Here is a 14802-nt window from a genome sequence, read left to right on the forward strand (position 1 = left end):
CTGATCTCAAGGTGGGGGGCAGTGAGCAGGTCCCCCGCACCAGAAGAGTCCCATGGCCCCTTGGCTTGGGCTCTGCCTTTCTTTCCTGGACCAGAGTTCTGGGAACCTGGGCTGATGTCAGAAAATCTGGGTTTGACCTAGTGGTTCTTAGCCAGAGGCTCTTCTGTCCCCCAAGGGACACTTAAGTATCACAACTGGCCAGAGGGCAGGTGCTGGCATCCAGTAGGAAGAGGCCAGATGCTGCTTTATATCCTACAGTACACAGGGCAGCTGCCACCTCAAAGAGATCTCTGGCCCCCAGGTCAACAGTGCGAGACCGAGAATCCCACGGTTTAAACACCTTAAATAACTGTTGAATGTCTTTCCGTTTCCACACCTTCTGACCCCACTGCTCACATCCCACGAAGCCACAGGACTGGACGTGGCAGTGCCTCTTCTTTAAGGGTAGGTGACGTTAACAGTGACAGCATGTACCACACGGAGAATACTTTCCATCTTACATGCCACTTTGCATCCTCAAAAGCAGCCCAGGAATGGCACCCAGATGCATTTCTAAATAGAGTACTTCATATATCACAACACTGCATAATGTTTTTTTTTTTTGGAGACAGAGTCTCACTCTATTGCCCAGGCTGGAGTGCAATGGCACAATCTCGGCTCACTGCAACCTCCGCCTCCCGGGTTCAAGCGATTCTCCTACCTCAGTCTCCCAAGTAGCTGGGATTACAGGTGCCTGCCACCATGCCCAGCTAATTTTTGTATTTTTAGTAGAGACGGGGTTTCACTATGTTGGCCTGGCTGGTCTCGAACTCCTGACCTCTGGTGATCCACCCACCTCAGCCTCCCAAAGTGCTAAGATTACAGGCATGAGCCACCGCACCCAAACTGCATATTTTTTTTTTTTTTCAGTCGGAGTTTCACTCTCTTGCCCAGGTTGGAGTGCAATGGCGCCATCTTGGCTCACTGCAACCTCCACCTCCCAGCTTCAAGTGATTCTCCTGCCTCAGCCTCCCGAAGAGCTGGGGTTACAGGCATGCACCACCACGCCCAGCTAATTTTGTATTTTTACTAGCGATGGGGTTTCTCCATGCTGATAAGGTTGGTCTCAAACTCCTGACCTCAGGTGATCCGCCTGCCTCAGTCTCCCAAAGTGCTGGGATTACAGGCGTGAGCCACCACGCTCAGCCGCATAATGTTTTAATAATTAAACCAGTGAGCAAAACAGCCGTCAGGAAACATTTGGGGGAGAACCAAGAAATGTTGAATATGGACTATGTATCAAATGATATTAAGAAACACATTGTTAATTTTGTTAGGTAAAATAATGACATTGAGATGTTCTCAGTTTTTAGAGTGTATTCTAAAATATTGAGAGCTGAAATGTCATAATGTCTAAACTTCTTTAAAAGTATTTTAGCAGAGGCCGGGCACGATGGCTCACCTGGTACTGTGTGTGTGTGTGTGTATATGTATGTATATATGTGTGTATATATATACACATATATGTATGTATGTATGTTGTTGTTGTTGTTTGAGATGGAGTCTCGCTCTATCACCCAGGCTGGTGCAGTGGCGCGATCTCGGCTCACTGCAAGCTCTGCCTCCCGGGTTCACGCCATTCTCCCGCCTCAGCCCCCAGAGTAGCTGGGACTACAGGCACCCACCACCACGCCCGGCTCATTTTTTGTATTTTTAGTAGAGACGGGGTTTCACCATGTTAGCCAGGATGGTCTCGATCTCCTGACCTCATGATCCGCCCACCTCGGCCTCCCAAAGTGCTGCGATTACAGGTGTGAGCCACTGCATCCGGCCAATATTTTATCTTCCAATTTAGACATTCTTCCCACATCATTATATGGCTATCCCATTGCCGAGTTACTCAAGCTCTACTCAAAGACACGTAGGTTGTGCTTCTCTTTTGTTATTATAAGCAATGCTGCAATATTCATCTCTGTAGCTAAATTTTGGCATACATCGCTATTTCCTTTGGCTAAATTCCTAGAATTGAACTGAGGGGGTCACGGATACCTTTGGATACACAATGCCAAATTACCCATCATACAAGTGCCACCAGGTTACCCTCCCACCACCACAGTAGGTGAGTACCTGCTTCCCCAACCCTTTTCAACACAGAGAATAATTACTTTTTATTTTCCAAACAGTGTCACTCTAATCTCTTTTTTTTTTTTTTTGAGACACGGTCTCACTCTGTCACTCGCGCTGCAGTGCAGTGGCGTGATAGCTGGGACTACAGGCGTGTGCCAGCACCCCTGGCTTTTTTATTTTTTAGTAGAGATAAGGTCTCATTATGTTGCCCAGACTGGTCTTGAACTTCTGGGCTCAAGTGATCCTCCCCCCTTGGCCTCCCAAAGTGCTGGGATCACAGGCATGAGCCACCATGCTCCATCCCTAATAAGCTTTTAAAAGAGTACTCTTGTTAGTGCTATTTTTTTATTACTAGTTAGTTTAATGCTTCCTATGTTTATCACCATTTGTACAAATTCTCTAAATTTCTAGTTCGCTTTTTTAACCCGATTACGTATTAGGATCTCTTATTGAATTGTGAAAGTTCTTTATTACCAAGGATATTAATCTTTGGTCAACCATGCCACAAATATTTATCTAACCTTCTAGTTTGCCTTTTATTTTGCTTATAGAGATATCTGAGATACGGAAGTTTTCCACTCATTATTTTTTGAGACGGATTTTCACTCTTGTTGCCCAGGCTGGAGTGCAATGGCACGATCTCGGCTCACCGCAACCTCCGCCTCCCAGGTTCAAGCGATTCTCCTGCCTCAGCCTCCCGAGTAACTGGGATTACAGGCATGCACCACCACGCCCGGCTAATTTTGTAGTTTTAGTAGAGCCGGGGTTCCACTATGTTGGTCAGGCCGGTCTCGAACTTCCCACCTCAGATGATCTGCCCGCCTCGGCCTCCCAAAGTGCTGGGACTACAGGCGTGAGCCGCCACGCCCTGTTCCACTTATTATTCAAAATCTTTCCTTTTATGCTGACATTTGTATCATGTCTAAAAGGTTTTCCTCATATCAATATTACATTGATATTCCTATGTATGTTATTCTAGAACATTTAAGGACTTATATATTGAAAGTATATAAATCTTCAATCCATTGGTGATATACAGCATATTTTGTTATTATTGTAAAATAGCCAGTTTTCCCAGGACAATTTACTGATCGATTCATCCTTTTCCACACTCAGTCACAGCTTTACCATATGCTAAGTTCTTATGTTTACATTTGAGTATGTTTCTAGACTTTATTTTTCTAGACACAGTCTTGCTCTGTCGCCCAGGCTGAAGTGCAGTGGCATGATCTCGGCTCACTGCAACCTCCGCTTCCCAGGTTCAAGTGATGCTCGTGCCTCAGCCTCCCAAACAGCTGGGACTACAGGCGCGTACCAAAAAACCATGTCCAGTTCATTTTTGTATTTTTTGTAGAGATGTGGTTTCACCATTTTGGCCAGGCTGGTCTCGAACTCCTGGCCTCAACTGATCTGCCTACCTCTGCCTCCCAAAGTGCTGGGATTACAGGTGTGAGCCACTGCACCTGGCCTGTTTCTAGACTTTCTATTCAGCATTAGTGATCTCTATTCCTACACCAGTACTACAATCATTTAAATAATCCTGTTTACAATATCTTTCAATATCTGGTAGGGCAAATTATCCTCCATTAATCTTCTTTTTAAAAAATTATTGGCAATTCTCACCCGTTTATTTTTCTGGCTGAATGTAGGAATTGTGTTTCATGTAATTGGGATTTTGACCAGAATTATGCTAATATACAGATTATTTCTAGGAGAACTGACAGCTTTACAATTTTGGGTCTTGCCTTCCTAGAACGTGGCAAGACCCTGCTTTTCTTGTGTTCTTTAGTGCTCCTTGGAAAAGTCGTGTTCTTTTCTTTATAGACATTCTGTACTTTATTGCTACATTTATTTCTGTTTCATATTTTTACTGGTTTTCTAGTTGAGACTGTTTCCATTATCATAAAATTGATATGCATTCACTGAGGACTTACTACAGGCCACGCTGACCTTTGTAGGTTCATTTTTAATGGCTCCTTGCAGAATTCTCTTAGTTCTAACAACCTTCGGCTGATTCTTTGCTGGTGGAGGCTTTGGGTTTCTTTATGTTCACCCATTCTGGGATTAGCTGATTTGCCTGGCCAATCTCACCCTGGCTACCTTGGGACCCCAGGGTCGGAGCTCTGTTAACTGTTCTCTAGTGCTCACCACCTGTAAGGCTGGTCATCCCAGTTCCAAGCGCCAACCAACCACACTCACCAGAACTCCTTTAGTTGGCACCTGTAAAAAGCAGGGGCTTTTGACTGGCTGCCCCTCCATGTCTCTTTGGTTTCAGGTCACCCCTCAGTGGATACTTGAGTTTGTCTTCTTTCCTAGTAGGATGTTACCACATAGGATTTGTTGTTGTTATCTAAAATTGACCAAACAACATAACTTTGGCTGGACATGGTGACTCACCCCTGTAATCCCAGCACTTTGAGAGGCTGAGGCAGGCAGATCATGAGGTCAGGAGTTCGAAACCAGCCTGGCCAACACGGTGAAACCCCATCTCTACTAAAAATACAAAAATTAGCCAGGCATGGTGGCGTATGCCTGTAATCCCAGCTACTCAGGAAGCTGAGGCAGGAGAATTGCTTGAAACCAGAAGGCAGGGGTTGTAGTGAACTGAGATTGTGCCACTGCACTCCAGCCTGGGTGAAAGAGCGAAACGTCGTCTCAAAAAACAAAAAAAAAAACGTAACTTCTGAGAGAATGTCATGGTGGCCAACACCACTCACAGACTCTGCGCCAGGGCAACCACGGCCAGAATCACAGTGATGCTGCCTGCTAGGGCTCACCAATCTCTCTGTGCCTCAGTTTGCCCCTCTATAAAATGGGGAGATGACAGTACCTAGCTCCATGGGTGGAAGAGATGATTAAACAGTTAATAATACAGAGCATTTGGAACAGTACCTACCACAGAGCAAGCATCTTATGTATATAAATGCTGTCTCCTCCTTCCCCCGAGCCAGAATCCATTTATCTTTTATTCTGGGCCTGGTCCAGTCTTCTCTCAGGATAATACTAATCTGATGGTGTGTTAATGACTTCACTGGTCATTTATCTAAATGGCTAACCCAGGACAGCCTAACATCCCATTTCATACCACCCTTTGAAACCAGTGCCTTGGTCAATTACTGGGCCTCTTTACCAGTGGCCTGGGCTGTCTGCACAGCCAGTGATCCCTGCTCCTACCAGGGGTCTTATCTGTGGACCCCACAGCTCCCTTTCTGCTATACCGAGAGCCCTGAAACCTCCCTACCTGGGACTCAAGGAACCAGATCCTTCTCAGATGCTTCCAAAAGGGGAGAGAGGCTCAGGCTGTGCAGCCAGAACTTGAAGCCATGTACCCACAGCTAAAGGGCTAGAAGACAACAGAGGACTTCCGCCATCCCCTCCAAAGGTTCCCAGTGAGTGAGGCAACACGAAGGCGAGCATGTCCCCCCTTGCTGCCTATGCTCCAGTGCCTTGTCTCCAGGACACTCACTCCAGCCCCAGACAAATCAGACTCACTTTACTCTTGGACTCTGATCCAAAGCATTTTTTTTTTTTTTTAATTGTGGCAACATATACATAAGATTTAGCACTTTTTTTTTTTTTTTTGAGATGGAGTTTTACTCTTGTTGCCCAGGCTGGAGTCCAATGCTGTGATCTCAGCTCACTGCAACCTCCACCTCCCGGGTTCAAGCAATTCTCCTGCCTCAGCCTCCCAAGTAGCTGGGATTACAGGCGTGCGCCACCACACCCAGCTAATCTTATATTTTTAGTAGAGATGGAGTTTCACCATGTTGGTCAGACTGGTCTCGAATTCCTGATCTCAGGTGATCCGTCCAGCTTGGTTTCCCATAGTGCTGGGATTACAGGCGTGAGCCACCGCACCCAGCCAGATTTAGCATTTTTAAGTGTACAATTCAATGGCATTAAGTCCATTCACAACACTGTACAACTCATCACTACTATCAAGTTCCAGAACTTTTTCATCACCCAAAAAGGAAAACCTGTACCTATTAAACAGCTGCTCCCCAGTCCCTAGCAACCCCTAATCTGCTTTCTGTCTCTGGATTTGCTTATGCTGGACATTTCAGATACACGGAATCATGATATGTAGCCTTTGGGTCTGGCTTATTTCAATCAGCATGATGTTTTCAAGGTTCTTCTGTGTTGTAGCACATGTCAGAACTTCATTTCTTTTTTTCTTGAGACATGGCCTTGATCTGTCACCCAGGCTGGAGTGCAGTGGTGCAAGCACAGCTCACTGCAGCCTCAACCTCCTGGGCTCAGGTGATCTTCCCACCTCAGCCTCCTGAGTAGCTGGGACTACAGGCATGCATCACCATGCCTGCTTTTTTTTTTTTTTAATGGAGAGATGAGGTTTCACTTTTTGCCCAGGCTGGTCTCAAACTCCTGGGCTCAAGCAATCCATCCGCCTTGAGCCTCCCAAAGTGGTGGGATTATGGGCGTGAGCCACCGCACCTGGCCATTCATTTCTTCTTATGGCTAAATAGTCCCTGTATAGATATACCACATACTGTGTATCGGTTCATCCGACGATGGACAGGTAGGCTGTTTCCACCTTTTGGCTATCATGAAGTCAAGCTCTTGACCTTTAACTGGTTTCTAGTTCTTACCTCTCTGCTTGGTTCAGGCTCTACCATGAGCTGCTGGAAGGCTCTGACAAGCCCACCATGCGGCTCCCTCAGTTGCTCCCTGCCTTGGGCAGTCCAACTTGTGACTTCCCTGAGGTCTTCAAAAGCCAATCAAGCTGACTCTCCATACCTGTCCTCACGCCAGCAACTCCCACCCCAGTCCCACCTTTCTGGATGGAGAAGCTGGCTCAACCCATCATTATACCGTGGCATTTGTATTTTTCATGTCAATTTGTTTTTTTAATTGAGCACTTTGAACAGGCCCTCCACTGAGTCACAGGCTTTACTGAGATCATCCCATTTAATCCTCACAGCAGCCCTAGTGGCAGGGTTGCGATTACCCCATTTCACAGACGAAGAATCGGAGAGAGGGATCAAGCAGCCCTCAGGTCTCAGCCTCCCATTTTAGTGCCCTTTTCTCCCTCCCCACAATCCCTTGTCAATACCGCATTCAAGTCCCATCAGCTCATTTTCCTGTATTCACCCAGCCGATTCCCTATCCTGGTAAACAAAAGCCTAAACAAGAGAATAATCCATGTTTATCCAGGTTGCAGGTCTATATAAACCCAACTTCCTTCCATGAAGAGGCCACCGGATGTGACTTCTCTAAGGTCAACCCCCACCCCCACCACAAAGGCCTGGTAGCACCTGAGTGCGGAGCGTCTCAGAGCAGTTTGGCTGCCAGGCTCTGTGGTGTTTTCCCTTCAGACTACCATCAAGGTAATATGCACGATTGCCCTTGGCAGCCACACCCACCCCAGGCTGGGACTGCTGAGGCAGTTAGCCAAAGGCACCAGGTAAGGCCCCGAGCACCTCCAGAAGACAGGGTTGGGAGAGAGAACCTGGGATCCCTGACGGGAGACGGAAGGAGCTCAGAAGTTGGCCAGCTCCATGCTCCTGTACCCCCAGAGCGCTGGGTCCAGCTCCCACTCAAAGGCAGCTATGATCCCTCAAACCAAGGAGGCCAGCAAAGGCAGCCTTTCCTGCCTCTGGACCTCTTTGCTGTGTCTCTGCTGGAAGGCCCATGGGCAGTGGTGAGGTGGAATTGGCTGCCATAGGCACTGAGGGCCAATCATGCACCTCTCCCAATTTCACATTCAATGACCTCTCATTGGGTAGCCAGAAACCGGCCAGGGAGGGAATATTGACACCAAGGGAAGTGGCAGATGCTACACATTGGCCCCACCCCCCGCCCCAGGCAGTTGCTAAATATTTACCAGCACCTCCACCCACACACAGGCCTCTGCCTGGGATGTGGGAGAAGTGGACCCTCAGGGGCAGACCGAGAACAAGCAGGCACTTCTGAAGAGGAAACCCAGCAGGAGGAGCTCACTCCTGCCACAGCCAGCCAGGGAGGGAAGGGCCTGTGGAGCACTGGGTCCACCCCTTCGTTCTTCCAGAAGGCAGAAGGGAGACGCCATTGCATTGTCCAAGTTCTTAGAGTCAGTGAAGGGCACACCCCACGTCTCCTGGCTCCACACCAGTCTCCTCCCACCAAACCAAGTGGCCACCACAAAACCAAACAATTTGCAAATCAAGAACTCCCCTTGAGCTGATAGGTGGGGAAGGGGTGGGGGAGGGAAGGCAGGTGTCTCTCTTTTATCCTTGAGTGCTGAGGTCTCTACAACCAGTAAGTAGGTAAGTGCCGGGGGAGCCTGGGGCACCATGCCCTTCTTGAGTGGGTGGTCCCTCTCTCCCTTCCTCGTTTCCCTCCTGCTCTCCCCGGCCCCAGACCCCCCCCCCCCCCGCCCCCAGACACTACGTTCCTCGTCTCCCTGGCCCATGACGGTTTCCCAGCTAGCTCTACGAACAGGTCAAGAACATTCCCGGAGTGAGCTGGTCCTTCAAGGGGATGAGTTCAGGGGAAGGTTATGTCCATCAGCTTTCAGAACAAATTCTCAGCTTATTAATTCTCCTCTGGTACGCAGGCAAAAGCAAACAAGCTTTTCTCGGGCAGCCTCACTCAGAGGCCTCCCCTGTTCAAACACAGCAAGAGTGGACAGGTTTGGGAGCGCTGAGCTTCCAGGCCCCGCTTCCCGGGGGGCCCTCCCTGCCTCCTGCCTGCAATGTCTCAGCCGCTGAGACAAGGCACACCCAGCCTCTCTGTGGTGGGAGGCCCCACGGTCCAGCACTTGTGTCTCAGAGATGGTTCCGGTTCTCTGGAACATTCTCTGGGACAGACGCCCTGGGTATCCCAGGACCCCCAGAGCAAGGCAGCGCGGGTCTGGTCAAAGCTACAAACATTGCTACAGGCTTCCAACCTGCTCACTCAGCCTCTCTCTGAGGAAGGTACTTTATAAGGATGTTTATTTACTGCTCGCTTCAGTTTAAACCATACTTTTAAAGGTTCAGAATGAGGAAAGGAAATAAACAGTAACAAAGTCAAGCAGTCTGAAAAGTTAAACAACCCAAAGAAGACATTTCAAAGGAGGAGGCTGCAAGTATTTATAAGCAGCCGCTCCAGAATCTTTTGTCTGGCGGAGCCAAGAACCTCGGAAGTTTTATACCAGCTTCTTGCAGCCTATGTAGAAACCTCATGACGTCCCTCCCCTCCACATCTTTCCCCATTTGCCCATTTCTGACTTGGAAGGGAAAAACTCAAAAGTCAAGGGTTTGTGGGTTTGTGAGAAACCCAGAGTCAAGCTACAAGGACTAGAGAAATGGGGGGAGTGAGAGACAAAGATGGAGATGGAGAGAGATCTTTAAGGTCTTGCTTTTGCATGAGCTGTGGACGCAGCCCCTGCTCAAAAGCCTCAGTCCTCTGCGGTGTGCACAGCCTTAAGCTCTTGTCCAGGTAAGTCTCAGGCAAGGACGAATGTCACATCAAGGAGAGCAAGAATCAAAGTTCCATTTAAGTATCTTCTACCTTCAAAACTGCTCTCCCTTAGAGCTGAACTAATTTAGGATGTTCCTTTGAAATGTGCTGTGACAGAGAGAGCTTCTTCCTTAGCTCTGTCATCCAGTCTCCCTGTCACGCCGCTTCCTTCAATCCTTTCTCTTCGCCATTTCCCCTGCGTGGGGCTCAACCAAAGGCCCCTGAAGGCTCTGCAAACAACGCAACACTGAACTGTCTCTGGCTTTCCCAGTGCTGCCTCTGGCACTCCCTGAAATGCATTTCTGTCCTTTCCTGTTTGCTGGCTGTTTGTGGACCATGCCTGTGCAAGTGCTGAATCTGTCTTCTCTCAAGTTTCCAGTGCACTGCCAATACTCTCCAAAATCCAGTCTGCATCCTAAAATATTCAGGTGGCCACCTGGGTTTGCAAGCTCCTCCACACCTCCCTATAGTCCTTTCTGGGGGAGGGAAAGGGTCCCCAGCAAGAGCATGAATGTCCATGCTGGGGTGCCTGTCACCTTCTGCCCTCTTCTACCCCAAGGACCAGTACACAAAAGCCCTGTGTGACCCCAGGACCAGGACTGTGGGTGCAGGCCTGGGCTGCTCTCAGCAGGGCATCCGGCAGGGCTGTGCCCTCTGAGTGCCCAAAGCCAGAACTATGCAACCTTTCTTGTGTCAAGGACTGGTGAAGCCTGTGGACCCTTCCTCAAAAAACATTTCTCCACGCTAAAATAAAATACACAGGTCTACAAAGGAAATTAATAATACTGAAATGCCGCTGCCCAAATATCTTTAAAGACCCAGATTGATGGTATGGTTACGTTACACGAGTGCTTCTTTATTAACGATTATAAATCAGGATCTAGCAGCGGGTCTAGTAACTTCTGTCGTTTTGAGAAGCAATAACCAGCATGAACAATATTTATGATATCTGCACCAGCTAGAATGTGATGTGAAAACCGCTATGACTTCTGCCGGTGACGAAGGTGCAGGCTCGGCCGCCTGCTGCGGTCTGCGGCCTCTCTTTGCCATGGAGGAAATGCTAAATTTTCAGTTGGAGGTGAATGAAAATGAAGATGTGATTCTCCCCCACGCCCACCTCCCAGGCCCCCTGCATTCTGCTTCTGTGCTCCTGTGCCCAAGCCTCCTTCTGTATCCCCAGCACCTGGCTCCTTCCTTCTCTGCAGCCCCAGGAAGGAGTGACAGGCCCTCAACTTGGAAGGTGTTGGGCTGGTGGGCAGCTAGTGGACAAATAGAAGGAGCTCAGTTTTTAGGGTTCCAGGCTTGGGAGAGAGGTACCATGAAAATCTCCTCCATTTGATTCTCAGAGGGAAAGTCACAACATAGTGTCCTGTAGCTCCAGCTTCTTCAGTGCAACCCAGGGGTGCCAGTCATACGGAGCAGACCCCAGATAACGGTTAGAGGAGTCTGGGCTTCCGAACGCCCCTTCCCCGTTAACCCACCCCGCCACACAGCAAAAGTGGAAATTAGAAGCGAAGGGGGCAGTTTACCTTCAGGCTCCTCCACGCTGCTGGCTGCAGTCGTCGGCGGCGCTACGGGGATCTCTTTGTGAGGTTCAAGAAGGGGGCGAGGGGAGGGGGTGGTGGAGAGAAAACAAGGTAAGACAACATGATTTTTTGACTTTAGAATGAGCCCAGCACAGACTCCTCCCAACTTCCTGGGACCCTCCCCTCCATTTCCCACTCCCTGGCTCAAGAAAAGTCAGAGGAACAGAAGCCGACAGCGGCATCCTGGGCAGGTGGTGTTTTTCTCCTTTCGCCTAGCAGGGGGCCGTGAAGGCAGGAGGGAGGCGGCAACACAGAGCCTGGCCTTGCCCCCACCCCCCGGGCCTGACATCAACTCAGCTCCACCCCTGGGGGGAGGGAGAGGGGCTTCCCCAGGCCACTCTCCTCATCGTGATGTGGCGACCTGGGCCCTGCTCATCTCTAAGCTCAACTCGCAGGTGGAGAAGGATCCATGGCAGGACGGCACACAAGGCGCTGGGAACCTGCCCAAAGGAAAAGGTTTCTCCCACATGCAGAGAAGTGTTGGCAGCACGGCCCAGGTTCCTACGGCCTCACCTCTCACGTGCTAAGGCATTTTCTTAGTGGGCAGCATGGGACCACGAGTGCAGATCCAAGGGCCTCATAAAAGCTGGTATGCTTCGTTTTGATTATTCTCTATCTAATACAGCAATTTGGCCAGGTGCAGGGGTTCATATCTGTCATCTCAACACGTTGGGGGCCCAGGGTGGGAGGATGGCTTGAAATCGGGAGTTTGCAACCAGCCTGGCCAACAAAGCAAGACTTTGCCTCTACAAAAAATAAATTAGCCAGGCGTGGTGGCACGCACCTGTAGTCCCAGCCACTCAGGAGGCTGAGGCAGGAGGATCCCTGGAGCCCAGGAGTTTGAGGTTGCAGTGAGCTATGATGGCACCACTGCACTGCAGCCTGGGCAACAGAGCACGATCCCGTCTCAAAAAGTATATATAATAATAAACATTTAAAAAGCAGTTGGTTCCTACTACCTGCCGGACCCCACCCTGTGCTCAAGAAAGGAGAGGCGGTTCATCCAGTCCCCACTGTTCATTGGTTCAGCAGCCTGGCACTGAAGCTCAGCCTTCCTCTTTCTGGACATGGCCAAACCATGGACCAGAAGTCCCCAAGAGGAAGGGACTCACTTCCCCTGGTGACCACGAACCCCACTGACTCTAGCCACCGTCTGACTCTTGGCGGTAAAACTGACTCCCAGATTCTAAACGAGCTAGGATTTGAGGCTTGGTGGAGGGACATGGGCTACTCAGGCCAGGAGGCAAATCTGAGAGGCACTGGAGGCATCTTCTGCTCCTTTAGGAAGAACAAGTGGGGGACACAGTCCTCAATGTGGGGTCAAATCTTGATCTCAGGCGACTGTATTAGCAACAACCACCCATAGGTGCTCTGTCGCAATGGGTTATTAGGAAGCTGGACCTAAAAAGGCACCTGGTCCCAGCAGAAACATCCCGGAGGCAACACCTGAATGGTCCAGTCTAATCCCGCAAGTCCACAAATGGAGCCGAAGCCAATGGCCGCAGAGCCCCTGTGACCACCAACCTCAGTGCCTGAGGTCAGCCTGGCTCTGGGACGCCCATGCAGGGCCCGTGGCTACCCAAACTGGGACAAAACAGGGCACGAGTCCCCCAGGCACGGTCTGGGACCTGTAGCTCTTCCCTTGGGAAGAGCACACGAAAATTCAGGATGGAGCCCCAGGTTGCCCGGTAGGGAGCAATGCTCTCGCCAGGCATCAGCCCGCCCTTTGCCAGAGGAGGGGAGAAGGCACAGGCTGGGAAGTGCGAGCTCCCAAGGGTTCAGCCTCTGATTCAGAAACACCAGCTCTCATGTCTAGGCTTGATCTTTCCACTTGGGGATTTGAAATGTTGGTTCTAACCATTTCTGAGCAACCTGAGAACTCCTAACTCCCTGAAGAAGGAAGACCTCAGTTTCCCCCCCATGTTTTCCGAACCCCCGATTTCCTCCCAGCTGTCTAAAAATGTTCACCTTGCAGAATGTGGATGGACACAAGGATTCTGACGAACTGTGAGGCTGACAATTGGAGGTTGTTGTGAAACCATTTCAACCTGCTCTGCCCTGGATGGGTGCTGAGCCCCCTCTACCGAGGCTTGGATCCTGGTCATTTGCTATTAGCAAGCCCCTGAGAACAGCTGTGCAGAACTCCTCAGGGTTGCTATCATCCTTCATTAGGGCCACAGGTGCGGTGCATGGAAGCCCTGCCTAGCTCCTCTCAAAGGCCCTGGGCTGTCCGTCCTTTCTGTTCTGAACCCACCAGGGGCAGAGGGAAAGCCGACATGCCGGCAATAGTGACAGCAGCACGCCTGGAATGGACCCACCCCAGATCCAGGGTCCAGGGTCCAGGTGGACAGTGAGAATGGGGCCAGTGCTGAGGACAGCGGCTTGCTTTCCCCCAGAAACAGGAGACCCAGTGTTTGTCAGCTAGACGGCCTCAGACAGGCTGGCTCTGCTGAGCCCCCAGTGGCTTCCGTAAGAACTTCTATGAGCTTGGGGGGTCTCCCACGTGGACTCAGTGAGCATGAGGCCTTGAATGCAGGAATGCACATTGACCACAGAACCCACTGAACGGACCAGGCACGGTGGCTCATGCCTGTAATCCCAGCACTTTGGGAGGCCAAGGTGGGCGGATCACCTGAGGTCAGGCATTCAAGACCAGCCTGGCCAGCATGGTGAAATCCCATACTCTATTAAAAAGACAAAAATAAGCAGGGCATGGAAGCATGCGCCTGTAATTCCAGCAACTCCGGAGGCTGAGGCAGGAGAATCACTTGAATCCGGGAGGTTGAGGCAGGAGAATCACTTGAACCCGGGAAGCAGAGGTTGCAGTGAGCTGAGATCATGCCACTGCACTCCAGCCTGGGCGACAGAGTGAGACTCCCTCTCAAAAATAAAAGAACCCACTGAACGTCAGTGACCAGCATCCTCAAAAGCTCACTGTCCCCCACAAAGCCAGAGACTTGAAAAGCTGGTGCCCCACACATACTTATGCAGGGGGCGATGGGCGAGCGGCTCTGCTGGTAGCCTTTGGCGCAGCGGTTGCAGGTGATACCCGTCACGCCGTCCTTACAGGGACACTGGCCGGTGGTTTGGTTGCAGGTTTTGCCAGCGGCGCCCACGGGGTGGCAATCACAGGCTGCAGAGAACACAAAATGGGAGGGTCAGACAAGGGGGAAGGGGCCAGTGCATGCCCCCCCCCAGAGCCCTCCCTACCCAGGGTGCCTCCATGGACCCTGCCCTAGAGGAAGAGCAGCAAGGGAGAGCAGGCCCAGCCAAGCCCAAACGCACTCCGGAAGCTCTGACACTGGCCACCCGCCTACCTGGAAACGGGGACTAAAAACTAAAATGGACCGACCTGAAGAGACTGCTTTGGCAGCAGGAAAGTAAAGTGCGGGAGCCCTTTTGGAAGCCCAGGAGGAAGGCTTTCAAATACCTTCTCGGGAAGGCAGAGCCCGCAGCCCTGATGGCGCCTGGGTGGAGGAGTCAGGATTTGAGGGTACACGTTCCCTTGATTGGGTCAGCCTATGCGTTTCCACTCCGTCCTCGACCAGCTCCCCGCCCCCAAGTTTTCTTGCCGACCCAGGACATGGGAGGAGTGGGGTTTGAGGCCTGATGAAGCTCTGGGGTTTGCCAGGTTAGAGGGAGTCACAGGGAGGGAGGGGTGGCTCCCCCA

General features: G+C 50.6%; 1 protein-coding gene across 3 annotated transcripts in view; it reads right to left on the minus strand.

The window, feature by feature from the left end:
* The window catches only part of NTN1 (netrin 1), a 250431-nt gene that overhangs the window by 48935 nt on the left and 186694 nt on the right, over window positions 1-14802 (minus strand). For all 3 annotated transcript variants that reach the window (XM_033184572.1, XM_033184573.1, XM_033184570.1), the window contains exons 4-5: window positions 14116-14265; window positions 11076-11129 (exon numbers count right to left, since the gene is read on the minus strand). In XM_033184572.1, coding sequence (XP_033040463.1) covers window positions 11076-11129; window positions 14116-14265 — 204 coding nt within the window. The remainder of the gene's footprint in view (window positions 1-11075; window positions 11130-14115; window positions 14266-14802) is intronic.

Source organism: Trachypithecus francoisi, unplaced genomic scaffold, assembly GCF_009764315.1.
Source record: "Trachypithecus francoisi isolate TF-2019V2 unplaced genomic scaffold, Tfra_2.0 Lachesis_group20, whole genome shotgun sequence".
Taxonomy (NCBI): domain Eukaryota; kingdom Metazoa; phylum Chordata; class Mammalia; order Primates; family Cercopithecidae; genus Trachypithecus; species Trachypithecus francoisi.